Source organism: Panthera onca, chromosome A1, assembly GCF_046562875.1.
Source record: "Panthera onca isolate mPanOnc1 chromosome A1, mPanOnc1 haplotype 2, whole genome shotgun sequence".
In the NCBI taxonomy this organism is placed as follows: Eukaryota; Metazoa; Chordata; class Mammalia; order Carnivora; family Felidae; genus Panthera; species Panthera onca.
The window spans coordinates 162,021,355-162,036,401 of record NC_138339.1 but is presented as its reverse complement, the minus strand read 5'-3'; the positions used below and the strand labels follow the sequence as shown (position 1 = coordinate 162,036,401).

Sequence of the window (15,047 nt, the reverse complement as noted above, 5' to 3'; positions counted from 1 at the left end):
ATGTGCCCTGAATGCCTGGTGAAAGTCTTTCTAAAATCTTTTCGGGTGGTGGAGGGTGGATTGCCTTTTGAATACTAATTATTTTATGATTTTATTTAATTTATTTTTTAACATTTATTTAGTTTTGGGAGACAGAGAGAGACAGAGCATGAACAGGGGAGAGGTGGAGATACGGGAAGATACAGATTCCGAAGCAGGCTCCAGGCTCTGAGCTGTCAGCACAGAGCCCGACGTGGGGCTTGAACTGTGAGATCACGACCTGAGCCAAAGTTGGACGCTTAACCAACTGAGCCACCCAGGTGCCCCAACTACTCATTATTTTAAAGTTTATAGGTCTAATCAGATGGTTTTGTTTCTTTTTTAAGTCATTCATATTTTGTAGAAAACTGTCCACTTGAATTTTAAATGTATTCACCAATTAAATCATAGTTTTGTTTTACAGTCCTTCAATCTCTCCTGTAGCTGTAGTTTGACAACATTGACATTCCTGGTTATTTATTTATGCCTTTGCCCCAATATCACTGAAGAATCTTGCTTGAAACCTGCCTCTGAAAATTATTTGTCTTAAAACATCTTTTTTGTTTTCATTTTTCATGTTAATGTTATTCCTTTTATTAGGTCCTGCAGTTTCATTATATCCCTGTTTTCACTTCCTTTGAATGTTGCTTTTTTGTTTTTGTTTTTTTTTCCCCCTACTTCCTAAGTGGAATGTTTGTCTCCTATTTTTCAATGATTTTGTTGACCCTGAGTCTGTAAAGTATCTCCCAAGGACCTAGTGCCTTCCAGACGCTTACCATGTAGTGCTCCCTTTGTTGTTTAGTTCTAAATATTTTGTCTTTATGCTGTTTCAGAGATAAAATAACAAACAGTTTGTCAGAAAAATAAATTTGACACACCATGTTTTTCCCTCCCTTCACCCAAACTGGGAAGTTTTTTCCCCATTAAATAATGAGATTTCTTTGATTCTTATGAATATAGTATGAGTGACTTCTATTTCTGTGTAGACTTATTTAAATCATGGTGCTATCGCCATGACAACCAGAACTACACAATTTAGCAAACTATCTGAGACAAACCTGCTTTCTAAATAATTCTCCTTCTGCTCCGTTTCCTTACCAAAACACCCATATGTATAATGATTTCCTGAAGAGCTAAGAACCTTTTCTCTGTAATTGTACATTTGTTTTTCATTATTTTGGGAGATCCATTTTTTTTTTCCAATAGAAAGATCGAGAGGAATGAAAAATATTAGAGTTTTACCAAAGCAGCATTTATTGTAATGCTCAGACAAAATTTTAAATTGCCACATAATACATACAAAATAATGGTTAAAATTTTACCACCCTTGTTATAAACATTACCAAATACTATGGACACAATAATGGATACATTTAAATATTAATCATGATTGTGTGATAAATTGTTTGAAGAACAGTGCGGATTATTGAACCAATAAATAACCATGTACTTTTCCCTTAAGTACATGTTTTCAGGAGATGGAAAAAGAGATTTGTCATAACTATGAGAGTATGACATTTTTCGTATCAAACAGGGGTTGCTTTTCGTTTTCGGTAACGACCATCATATAATTTGCAAATATTTTTGGAGACTCAAACAGATTCAACAAAATGTGTAAAAAACTCGGTGATTTAGAAGGCTAATGAAAAACCTCCCAGCCTTCTCCTTCTCCATTTCTTTTTTGAGCCCAGCTTGCAGAGGTTAGAGCTTGTATATTTTATCCAAAGGATAAAATTCATCGCACTGCTGGCCATGCCCACTCTCTTGTTTTACTTCTAACTCGGGAAATGCATTTGGCCTCTTTTCCACCCCTTGATAACCTGTCCTGCTCAATAGAGTTAACCAAATCTGTATTTATTATGCTCCTCTGTGCCTGTCATTTGAGCACAGTGGCTGTTCTGCCAGAATAAATAATGCTGCAGTGCCATTCAGAAATGAGAGCACAATGTCCCAATCTGGCTCTTGGTGACCCTGTCTCTCCCTGAAGAAAACACCAGGGAGGAAATGTCAGTACCGCAAGTTTAAATATTGTTTGCCTGTTTCTATTACAATTTTCTAATTGAGGAGGATGTGCTTTTCAACATTTTTGGGTTCTGTCAGCTCCAGGTTTTTCAACTTTTTTTTGCTTCATATACCATCTCATTAAAAATACATTTCCGGGGCGCCTGGGTGGCTCGGTTGGTTGGGTGACCGACTTTGGCTCAGGTCATGATCTCACAGTTTGTGAGTTTGAGCCCCGCATCGGGCTCTGTGCTGACAGCTTGGAGCCTGGAGCCTACTTCAGATTCTATGTCTCACCCTCTTTCTACCCCTCCCCTGCTCACGCTCTGTGTCTCTCTGTCTCTCAGTAACAAATAAACGTTAAAAAAAAAATTAAAAATACATTTCTAAGCCTGGCTACTGTGCAGATGTTAATACGTGATAAAGGTGTACTTATAAAAAAAAGATGCAATTATCGTGGTTATCATTTATTAGACATTACCTATAAATGAGCTGGGCTTTGTGCCAAGGATTACTGAAGTTAATATTGACATTAGCCATGAGGTGAGTATTGCGGACTCCCTGTTTTAAATAAAGAAACTGGAATTCAGGTTTAGTAAGGGGCCTGTTTTAAATAAAGAAACTGGAATTCAGGTTTAGTAAGGGGCCTTAGTCACACAGTCTGGCAATGATGGATTTCACGTACGAACCCCAAGTATGTTGGGATCGAAACCCAAGTTTTCCCCCAAACACCTCCCACATTGAAGACTGCCAGAAGAATGATAAGAAAGCATAGTTTTAAAACTAAAAATTTAAATTAACCTTTTCAAATATAGATGTTGTCTTCATTTCCCAGAAAATCGTTATGTAAAGTTTCAGATATTTTTATATGGACATGACCCCGAGAGCAAGGTTGTTCTCTGCTTTTTTTGTAGGTGGACTTCTGACATCTTGAACAGGGCTTTGCAAAACTAAGTGTTCTGTGTATATTCACTGAAAAGGTGAATGAACTAAAAAATGAATTAGTTAGAAGCCCCTCTCAAGAGAAGAGGCTTTGGTAGATTGAGTGGTCCCAGTCCTTCATTTCTCTGCATCTGTGTGGGGAATATAGTAGGACTTTCAACACTTCTCTTATCGAGAGTTACGTCTATTTCCCCTCTCTTTGAACTTGAGCTGCACTTGTGACTTGCTCCAGCCAAGACAATACAGCAAAGGGGAGCCTGGTGGCTCAATCGGTTGAGTGTCCAACTTCGGCTCAGGTCATGATCTTGTGGTTGATGAGTTTAAGCCCCGCGACGGACTCTGTGCTGACAGCTCAGAGCCTGGAGCCTGCTTTGGATTCTGTGTCTCCCTCTCTCTTTGCCCCTCCCCTGCTCAAGCTCTGTCTCTTTCTGTCTCAAGAATAAATACAAACATTAAAAAAATTTTAAAACTGGGGCGCCTGGGTGGCTCAGTCGGTTGGGTGTCCGACTTAGGCTCAGGTCATGATCTCACGGCTAGTGGGTTGGAGCCTCACATCCGGTTCTGTGCTGACAGCTCAGAGCCTGGAGCCTGCTTTCGATTCTGTGTCTCCCTCTCTCTCTGCTCCTCCCCCATTCATGCTCTGTCTCTCTCAAAAATAAATAAATGTCAAAAAATTTTTGAAAAAATTAAAAAAAAAGAATACAGCAAAGATAACTATATTCCAATTCTGAGCCCTTATGCAGATCTGTTTTCTCAGATCCCTGTCACTGCTATGTGCCTACATCTGGGGGGGTTGCTTGTGGAAAATAAGAAATAGTCTGTTAGCCAGCCAGTCCCCAGCCAACCTCAGGCCCTCGGGTGAGATCAGCCTCAACCTGATGGCAGGGCTGAGGGGTCATAATAAATACTTAATGTTTTCGTTTACTGAGTTTTGGGACAGACAGTTATCCAGGAACAGCTGCTTGCTACAAATCACTGTCTAATCAATTTAATTTTCACAGCGCCTACTTTGAGCCACAGATTGTATTTGATTCATTCGAAGGCGATTGTTGGAAAGACAGCTATCTTAGGGATGATGTGACAGATGCTGAGATACCTCTCCACTTCCCAGTGTTCCCAAACGCTTGGTTCCCTCATCTGGGTACCCAAATCCCAAACCTTGGGGTGAGGAAGACTTAGGTTCCTCAAAACTTCCTATTAAATTTCCCAGAAACATCCAGATGTGCTCTTTAAAACCTTAACAAGCCAGCTCTCATAAACAGGAGGGCATGGGTGCAAAGAGAATCACTCTTAAGGGAGAAAAGGAGCTCTGTTAAAAGAGCACGATCATTTTGCGGTATATGTGTGTATCAGATCAGCACGTGGGACCCATTAAAGGTGCAGTGCTGTGTGTCAGTTACATCTCGGTGAACCAGCGGAAAACAGGAAAGCGTGGAAAGGAGAAAATGGAACATCGCTTTTTCCTGTGGTCTGTAGCCAGTGGATTGAAGTGTTACGTTGAGTACAGTAATTTTATCTTTTTATCTGGGTTTTAATTTTTTTTTTAAAGTGTTAAAGGAAGCAAGAGACCAGGATTTCTATTCTGATCCTAACACTTAACTTTAAAGAAAGCTCTAGTAAGACACTTATGCCTTGTGAAACTTAATTGTGTCAGTCCCCAAAATTGTAAGGTTCATATTCCATTTGCCTGTACATGGAGGCTTGGCCTTTGCAAGCCTCTGGTTTGTTTTTGGTTTCAAGACCTCTGAGTCTGTGATTCCCAGTCAGGGTGAGTTGGCAAACAACAGTTACACCCAAATATTTGGTAGCTCTTAAAATATGTTTTGCTGGATAGATTGCAGCCATCCGTGAGTTGCAGGACCTCGGGACACACTGTTTCCTGACTGGGGTGGCTAAAGTCAAAATGATTTTATGTCACATGTTATTTGATTTTTGTTTTGACAATTAAAAACAAACACTTTTCCATGGATAGCCCTGTATAGATGGCCTATGTAATAGTTGCACTTTTTGTTTTTTTTTAATTTTTTTTAACGTTTATTTATTTTTGAGACAGAGAGAGACAGAGCATGAATGGGGGAGGGTCAGAGAGAGGGAGACACAGAATTGAAACAGGCTCCGGGCTCTGAGCTGTCAGCACAGGGGCCCGATGCGGGGCTCGAACTCACGGACCGCGAGATCGTGACCTGAGCCGAAGTCGGCGCTCAACCGACTGAGCCACCCAGGCGCCCCAGTTGCACTTTTGTTAAAACTGTGTGTATCTCAAGACCAAAGACTACATCACAACAATTCTAATTACCTAATTTGTGATGATCTAACCTGGTTTGAAGGATGGAAACAGGCATCAGATACACCGTTGGCTTGTTTTCTCCATTCTGCCTCTCTCCTTCCTCCTCCATCTCCCTGCATCTTCTGTCTCCACCTGAGCCTTACTTAGATCAGAACCACCGGAAGAACCAGGAAATTCACACTAGGACAGTGTCCGAGAAGCTCATAAAACAAATACAATTTTTCAAGAAAGGGTTGTTTTTGTTTTTGTTTTTGTTTTTGTTTTTATGGTCAAGAAAGAGTTACCCATTCTCTTGGGGAGGCAGAGAGCACAGTGAGCTGGAGAGCTCTGAACTCGAGCTAAGAGTGTGCAGGTTCAGATGGCCACAGGACAGAGGACACACTGGAGAATCTCCTCAACGGCTCATTTAAGAAACGGAGGGAGCCCTAGAGCCCGAAGCTACCTGCCTTCACAGACACCGATCTTCGGGAGGTGTTAGTACGCAAAGAAGTCACCGTGGTCTGAAATTGAGGCTGACCTCTCCCGGCTCATTGTTCCACAGATTCGCTGCAGGCTGCTTGGGGATGGGCACCACCAAGTCCTCTACTCTGAGCTGTTGACGGGCTGAAGGACGCGGTGAGGCTTCCCTGTACTTGTCAATTACAGATTGAAATCGTGAAGAACTATCCAGGCTTTTCCTTCCATCTGCAAAGCAGTGTTCTGGAGTCCCTTCTCACCTCTTCTAGTTAATGCTTTCCAGCTGTGAGTTGTAGTTTTCGCTGAGAGGGAGGGTTTAAGTGATCTTTTATTATTTCTGCTCTTCTTATATGCGGGGAGGGTTCCTTTCCCAGCTCCTGTAGGCCAGAATCAGGCTGGGTTCTAGGACCAGCAGCTGGCAGTCGATTTCTGCGGTAATTCACAGGGCTAGTCTGGGAGGCGGGGCTAGTCTTGGACAGCCTGGGTTGAAGTCCTGGGTCCGTCTAATCCTGATGGGTGCCATTGGGCAACTTAGACCTTCAATGTCCCCTGTCTCAGTATTCTTTTCTGTAGAATGGGGTGATCACTGTACTTACCTCACAGGCTAGTCATTAAGGCCAAATGAAATAAAGCATTTTAAATGTTTTAACGGTGCTTGACAAACACGACTCCATGAAACGGTAGCTCAGATTTTTACTCCCAGCCCAAGATTTTCTTGTATATCCAGGCTAATTAACTGCCATTTTCATCTCAAGAGGTCTCAGCTTTTGACTCCCTAACTTCTCTTTCTAGTGGAAGGAGTGCAAAGAAGGACTGGAACCATGTAGGCGTGTGTGATATCCGTGGGCTAGTAGGAGGCAGACAGCTGCTTTGGTGACAGTGTCCCCACCCATCACCCGGTTCCAGTTCAGCTTGTCAGCAACTGCACACTCTTTCCCTAATTTCTGACATGTTTTCAGAAAACAATAAACCTCATGTACTTTGCTTCGGTCAAAGAATAAAAAGGAGGGACTCCCCAAAGCAAGCACCCCGGAGTCCCACCCTTGCCTCCTGGCACGGATGAGCAAACACCTTGCGAGATTCAGATAGGCTGCAGGACTAGTGACTGGCCTCCACAATGAGGCACCTTGCGGGTTAGGTTAACTAAATTCTCTAGCATTTGGGTGGTAGACTTGGGGAAGGCCAGATCCTGGCCCAGCATCTTCAGGAACTTCGCACCCATCCCCTCCGTGTAAGTGCATCTGATTCCCAGGGTGGGGTGTCTGGACAGGCGGATTGCTCTAGTCTGCAGTGATTTTAGATTCCAGTCTTCCCCCCCTCCGTCTGGGGTCCTATAGGTCAAAGATCAGCCAAAGAGACTGATTCGGTTCTGGCTGCATCTAAGGGTTTTGCATCAGGCAGGATTGAGCTGTTTCCTAAAATGGCTAAATACCTAAGATCACTCTGTAGTTAACCTTTCAAGGGACGATCAAGGACAGCACCTGACATGCAAACCACTGGACCTCTCTGCCCAAATAAACTTAGTTCATCCATGTTTCAGGGCAGACATTTTCTTGAATCTGGACCTTCCCCCCTTCCTATTCTTGCACACGTGAAAGGCAAGAACGAAACCAGACAATTGCCTTGGCGTTTGATATCACCTCTGATATAAAAGGGATTGTATTTTACTAATAAATTACTGCAAGCAAGGCAGTTTTGTTAACCGTAGGGAAAGCCTTCAGTAGAATCCTAAGGCTGAATGTGAAGAAACCATCTCATTAATATGTTAATTCTGCCTGTGGGATCGAATCCTGGTGGATCAGATGACCTCTGTCTGCTCCTCCCAGCTAGAAATAGGATGTTGGGTTAAATGCCTGTGTAATATGAGTCAAGATATCAATAAGAGAAATGACAGTAATGTTGACTGCCACGCGGCGTGGGCACTTTGCTGGCTACAAGTTCTTGTGACCTTTCTGCCTGCGTTGCTATTGCAGTAACAGACCCATATTTCATTCAATCATAAAGGTTGAAATAGATTTTTGAAAAAAAGTGAACACATTAGGTCTGTCAGTAGTTGCAAAATGGATCCTTAAGATGCATTAATTCCCCCCGCCCCGAGTTGGGTTTTTTTCTTCCTTCCCATCTTTTTCTTTCATAATGTTTTTCTTTTGCGGCCAAATTTAGTTTGGAATCCAGTATCTATGAAGTATGGGGAAAAACCCTATAGAAGGAGTGCTCTTTCAACCACATCTATGCTACTCTAAGTTGCGAATTAATCATCTACCCACCCGAAGCTGAATGGGAATCTCTAACACGTTTTGCTCGCCCAAACACACCTGGGTGGCCCCCACATCCTTCCTCTGCATGCCAAGACGAAGTCACCTTCCCTATGAGAAGGGGAAGGACATAGGTGGTGACATCGGATCACTGATAGCTCTCTCCCTTTTTCCCAGTCTCCCTCAACACCATGCACTATAAATATGGTACCGGTGTTGCCAAAACCAGCGGGGAATCGGGCAAGGAGTCAAGGCCTGAGTGGGAGATTCTGGTATAAGTTGGCATGAAATATCCACACTGGAGACCAACACGTGGCCTTCAGAGCACAGCCCTGCTCTCTCTCCCTGACCCTGGGGTCCCTGCTGCTTCTCCCCGTCCTGGGAAGCCAGATGCCCTTCTCTCCCCTCACTGTTGGGCTCCACCCCTCTCTCTGCCCTGAGGTAATTGTTGTTCTTTCCTCCACCAACTCATAAAATGCCCCAAATGTGTTTCATCAGATATATATTTTTAATAAAAGTTGATGATAATGAGTAATCTAATATCCAGTATAGAACATTCTATTTATTTATTTTAGTTTATTTATTTTGAGAGAGAGAGAGAGAGAGTGGAGGAGGGGCAGAGAGAGAGAGAGGGAAAATGAGAGAATCCCAAGCAGGCTCCGTGCTGTCAGCACAGAGCCCGACGCAAGGCTTGAACTCGTGAACTGTGAGATCATGACCTGAGCTGAAATCAAAACGTGGGATGCTTAATCAACGGAGCCCCCCAGGCGCCCCCAGTAAACATTTTGAAATTAAGACATCACCTGTAGGCCTACCAGTGAAGACATCTATTGCTAACAGGTGCTTTACTTGTTTTGTGCCACAGATTTACTTTTTAACATGGGTGAAATTATACTACAATGCGCTCAGTATACAAATGGTATAAATTCTGTTTCCAGCTTAGGTTTTTTTTTTTTAGTTTTAGTTTTAGTTTTATAGCTTATTGCTGTTCAAGAACATTTCTGTGTTTTTGCAGTGTCTTTGTAAACATCAAATATTAACTGGTCATAAAAATATAGTATTTCAGTATAGAAACCTTAGAAAATGCAGAACAATAAAAAGAAGTAAACAAAAGTATGTCTATTTCTCTTCTTGGGCTGAAGAGGTCATAGGTCTTCTGAATATATAATTGGCCTTATTCTTTACATAGAAGTTACATAGTGCTTTCTATTAACTTGATAGATTCACTAAATTAACCCATGAGAGGATGCATGCTGTTTAATTAATCATGTCTCTGTGGGGTCTTTGTTACTTCTTTTTGTTGTTGTTACTATAATGAAGATAATGGTGGGCACCCTTGTTTGTAGGTCTTTAGTTGCATTTCTGATAATCATCTGAGTATAGGCTCCAGTCTATGGAAATCCTGGTTTGAATGATACGAGGGTGTCAAAGCTTTATGCCTCATAACCAAATTGTTATTTAAGAAGACTCTACCAATTTAAGCTCCCAACAAAAGTGTGTGGGAATATCGTTCTCATCCTAATTTTGAAAATTTTATTTCTTTTGTAATTGTAATGAGATTGACATTTGTGATCTACCTATTAGCCCTTTATGTTTCTTCTGTGAGCCCTCCTGTTCATTTTTATAGCAGGTGGAAATGTTTTTTTTTTCTTTTTAACTTTATTTATTTTGAGAGAGAGTGAGAGCATACACAAGCACAAGCAGGGAAGGGGCAAAGAGAGAGGGAGAGAGAGAATCCCAGGCAGGCTCAGTGGCATCAATGCAGAGCCTGACACAGGGCTCAAACTCACAAACTGTGAGATCACCATCTGAGCTGAGATCAAGAGTCGGACGCTCAACCGACTGAGCCACGCAGGCACCCCGAAATGTGTTTTTAAAAGCAACTTGCAGTGATTAGAGATGCACTGTCTACAGGCTCTTGTCCTAGAATTTTATTGACAATTGTAACAACCATCTGGGTGGACAGATAATACTCGCTGCCTTAGTTTCATAGATGATGAGCCTGTGGCACAGAAAATTCTAGTAACTTGCCTACAGTTGTCCAACTAAAAAGTGTCTGAACCAGGATTCCTACCCAAGGCTGAACACCTCCAAAACTGGCAAGCTTTGTCACCCTTGTCACCCAGTGCCTACAATGGAAACAGTGCAGCTCATTATGTGAAATGTGCGCGCACACACACACACACACACCCCTAACACAGCAGCTCATCTTACACCTCAGCACCACCACCACTGAGTGAGCATCACCCTGGTGTCCCCCGTCACACTGTAAAGTCATCAGGGTGGAAGGAGGCAGGATGACTTGTGACTGGACACGTGGGTCAACCAATCAGGAAATAAAAAAATCTATGAAGATAAATGAGAAAACACGTTTGAAAATAACACTTTCCTCTAATCATTTTTAATTTTATTTCTACAAATACAAAAGAATCTGGTATTTGTGTCATCGTCCTTTTAACCATTTTCTTTTGATTTCTCTCAGAACCGAAAGCAGAAAAAACGATCACCTTTGTTTACTTGCACATTTTCAGAGCTTCTTTGCTCTAACGTTTATCTCTCTAATCCAGGTAGAGTTTATCTGGACACACAGGGTGAGGTACAAAGCCAACTATTTTTCCCTCTGAAAAGTTAAATCAGTGACCTGGTTACATCCATTTAATGACTGTCTCTTTCCCTCGCTGCTTTATATTCTCTGCCGTGTGAAATTTGTGTTAAGGGCTTTTAAAATACTGTCTTTCCTGCTTACGAAGCTCATATTTGTACCGTCTACAAGAACCAAGCCTAGAGACAAGATATCATAGAATCATTACTCTGTGACAAGATATCATAGAATCATTACCTTGCCTTTTTATGAGAAATTAGTCATTTAAGTGACATCTTACAGACCTTAAAGCATGACGGTTCTGCACGGATTGTGCAAAAAAAATACAGGCACAAAAAGAAAGTTAGTTTCCAGTTGTGCCGTTTGGACCAGTCAAGTGGACAGAAAACAACACCAGCGTGTGTATCAACTAAGGTGGTTGAAGGTGCATCAACTAAGGGATTGAAACAATCCACGATGATCAAATATCACAGCCATTGGCAGAGAATCAGGACAGCGGTCCTCCTGATGATACTCCAGAGCAGGGCAGTGGGAAGGCTGGGTATGTGCCCGCCTGCTGACCAGCATTCCAGAATCATCTGGGGCTTTCTGTGTAAGAAGCCACCTCATGCCCTGTCCCCGTGGTGCCCCCGCTCCCCGCAGAGTCCAGGATGTCGGGGCTCCCACCACCCCTAGGTTCTCCTCCCCGCTTTCTTCACTCACGTGAGGTTCCTCATCTGTGGCTGGACCTTCCAAGATGCTAGCAAACTCCAGGAGAGAGTTTTCACCGAAAACAGCAGTATTGTAAGGTGCTCACGCCGCTTTCTTCCAGTTGTACACCCACGGATCATCTCCTTTGTTCTTCTCTGTTTATGAGGATTTCTTTAGGAAGGTTGCTCTGTGCTTTTTGACGTGGCACAGTTCGGTCTATCAGAGAAGGTGCCCACAGCTTCATCGTGGCTTGTACCGCATTGACACGTGATGAAGAAACTGCGGGACTTACTGCTCGTGTGGTCTAACAAGAGACAAGGAGGAGAAGGAGGAGCTGCTGAGGGCATGTCAGCAGGTTGACTTCCTTCCCAGGGAAAGCGCGTGCAGTTGAAGTAGAGACACAAAGACTGTTTCAGAGGAGCAAATACGGGGCCACCCATATACCGTCACATTCTAAGCTTAGAAATCAGTGTGTTGTACTCCTGTATCTGTGTTTAAATTAAAGCCTTAAAAGAACACTTTTCTTTTTTGGAGCTTTTGTATGAGACTCTGAGATAATTGTTGGCTGTTTTTAGTTCTACTGGAAGGTGATATGCAAAGTGTCCCGATGTCTCTGACCTGGAGAGGGGATGGGGCCGGGGGTCACGTAAGGGCTGTACGTGTGCTTGGTCACTGATTCGCTGTTTCCTTTCAGCACACAGACGTTGGATATTGGAATATTGGACATCTTTGGTTTTGAAGAATTTCAAAAGAATGAATTTGAACAAGTAAGTGCATTTCTTTTGAAACTTTATCACTTTAATGTGGTTTTTTTTTCAGCTAATAAATTGACTCCTTTATTCAGTAGAGACTATCTGCATGATTACTTGCAAATACAGAATTAAAATAAGTCCTTTGCTATCCTGTTTTAAAATTTGTATCCCTAGTTCATGGGCGTATCCATCCTCTTTACGTGGCCTGTAAACAACGGGCATAATTTTTTTTTTTTTAACTGAAGTACTTGTTTTAAAAGACAGTGTTGAGCTGAGTTGTGCTTACAGAGATGTTGTTTCAACAAGGTTTGAGAGACAGAGGGTGTCGCTTTGTGGAATCAAGGCAAAGGTCTTCAAAAACCTTGGCCAAAAATCAGAATGGAAATACTCCATCATGCTAAATACTGTTACTTGTAGGTTCGGCTCTGTGTGGCATTCATACATATGCCTGTCGGAAAGTCGTAAAAAAAAAAAAAAAAAAAAACCAGATTAAAGAGGCACTGATTGTTTTTAATCCACTTACAATTTAGGGCACTTTGAAAAGTGCTAGTGTCTTTTCTTGTTTTTTAAGTATCTCCTTAGTAATGTATGATTCATGAAATCAAAGTAAGCATATCTAAACTTTAGTTGTTAAAGAAGAGAGTAGAAAGAGAACTTGTCCAGGGCAGCAGGGAAGGAGAGATAAACCAATAAAGAGGTATTGGTGGAAAGAGAGAAAACCAGGCTGTGCTACATCATGGGAAGAATCACAAGTGGGCCGTGTTTAGGGAGAGCTTTGAATAATTATGTCATTTGTTCAGGTTCATTTTTCTTTCTTTCTTTCTTTCTTTATTTAGAGAGAGAGTGCATGAGTCAGGGAGGGACAGAGAGAGGGAGAGAGAGAATCCCAAGCAGGCTCCGCACTGTCAGCATAGAACCCCATTCGGGGCTCAAACTCACGAACCCTGAGATCACGACCTGAGCCGAAACCGAGAGTCAGACGCTCAACTGACTGAGCCACCCAGGTGCCCCTGGGTTTATTTTCTCAAGGCAGATGATGTGGTGGTTAATGACACCAGATGTGAATTTGAAACCCCATTCTGTGAGCTTTCTTGGTCAAGAGGAAGAAATCTATAACGAACCTTGGTCTCCTTTACAAGAGACTTACAGAGCTGTGGGGTTTAAGCTGGTTACTGGCATAGAGGTTCTGGCATCATTCTTCTAACTCGTGTCCATGTGTAAGAAATAGCGGAGGGCCACTGTTAACTGTTGTAAATGGGAACACTTGAAAACCTTTTAAAATTCAGCCTTATTTTTCCCCCCCGAAACACTGGTGCGGCATCTTGTGAATAGAGACTAAATCATGTTGACTCACCTAATCCAGGGTGAGTCACCATGAATCATGTTCTTTACAAAACTTTACAAAAGTCTGCTATGAAATAAGACCATAGACTTCTTGTCCTTTCGGACTTCTGTATCCACGGCTAAGCAGGGAGAGGGGGACTGTGGTTTTATTTATTCGTCACTTACTCTAAGGAGACTAGCGATGCACAGGGGTACAGGGCAGTTGAAGGACTGACTGGTAAGATAGTGGGTCCGCAGGCCATGACTGGGATGCATCTCTCAACATGAGTAGTTGACCGCAGTCTGGAGGTGGTATTGATTCTCGACATTTTTGCCTTAGAAAACATACAAGCTGCCATGTCCCTTAATGACACTCCCTGGTTTCTCCATCTCCTGGTAAGCAACATGCAGAAACCACAGGTGGGGCGGTGTCCTCTCACAGTCTCTGTGGGGCCACACTCCCAACCCCCTTCTCTACACCCCACATAGTTATCCATCCAGTCTGTGCTGATGACCGAGATGTACAAAGTATTTAAGTTGTTTCCTTATTAAAACTTATTTGTTTTATTACAATTATATGTACCCCTTATGCTTTCTTTCTGGTAGCTATTTTAATTACATATTTTAGAACGTATTCGTAGCCTGATATTTTCATATCGCAAGACACGGCATGTTTTCAGATCTAAAGAATGAGTCTCTATTAAATACCAAGAGGTAGTTTGAGGCACGGCTGGGTAAAATCTCAAAACCAATTCTTAGATTTAAGTTAGGGAAAAAAAATATTTCTTTCTTTAGAAAAATGTACCTTTTTCCTAAGTTTGTTGGGCTGTGGTATACAATTGCAACTAGGAGCCATTCAGAAGAATAAAATTATTTTCTTTGTGATGATTTCAAATCTCTTCTCATAGTGGATTTAGCAGATTTCTAAATCTGAATGTGAACTTATATTAAAAGCTTTGGTTTGAATGCTACATTCTAGATTCTTGAGTTGCTAAGACAACGTGAACTTCTTCATTTTATATTCCATTGCAAACTTTCAACAAAATGTTTAACAAATCAATATTGTGTTCAGAATCAAACCCGGAAGAATATTAGTGCCTTTATAACTGTGTATTTTATTCTCTTTTGAGCGTTTTGACCCATCTATCAGCTATTTGCTAGAATGTCAATTCCTGCGGCATTGAAATTGTGTCTGGTACCGCGTTTTGTATATAACAGAAACTTAGTAAATATGTTTTCAGTTGAAATCCTAAGAATAAATTCAAAAGAAGACATCTTCAGAGTGGATCTCCTAGCGGTTTTCTTACTCAGGAATAAATGTATGTATGTCAATTGTTCCTCCATAAGCAGCCTGACAAATGTTTAGAACAGGGACAATCGGAGGAGATAACTAAAAAGCATTTCAAAACCTCAGCATCTCCAACCTCAGTGTCCCCAAGCAACTCTAAAAGATGGGCCTTTGTGGTTCCTTAGATACGAATTTATTTCAGTTAATAGGAAATGCTAATCCTGTTTTCTTTGACTTTTAATGAATCGTTTCTACTAGAACTATTTTATATATTATAATAAAGACCATATATAGAGTAAAAAATAGAACATATGTGTATGTTCTTATATATATATATATATATATATATATATATATATATATGAACTCTATACTCTGCATGGTTATCCATTTATATATTTATGTATTATATATGTACTATATATACAAAACT

At 41.6% G+C, this 15,047-nt stretch overlaps 1 protein-coding gene across 2 annotated transcripts in view; it reads left to right on the top strand.

Annotated features, from left to right (window-relative positions):
* The window catches only part of MYO16 (myosin XVI), a 611,293-nt gene that overhangs the window by 408,640 nt on the left and 187,606 nt on the right, over window positions 1-15,047 (top strand). For both annotated transcript variants that reach the window (XM_060636706.3, XM_060636705.3), the window contains exon 21: window positions 11,946-12,018. In XM_060636706.3, the coding sequence (XP_060492689.3) occupies window positions 11,946-12,018 (73 nt within the window). The remainder of the gene's footprint in view (window positions 1-11,945; window positions 12,019-15,047) is intronic.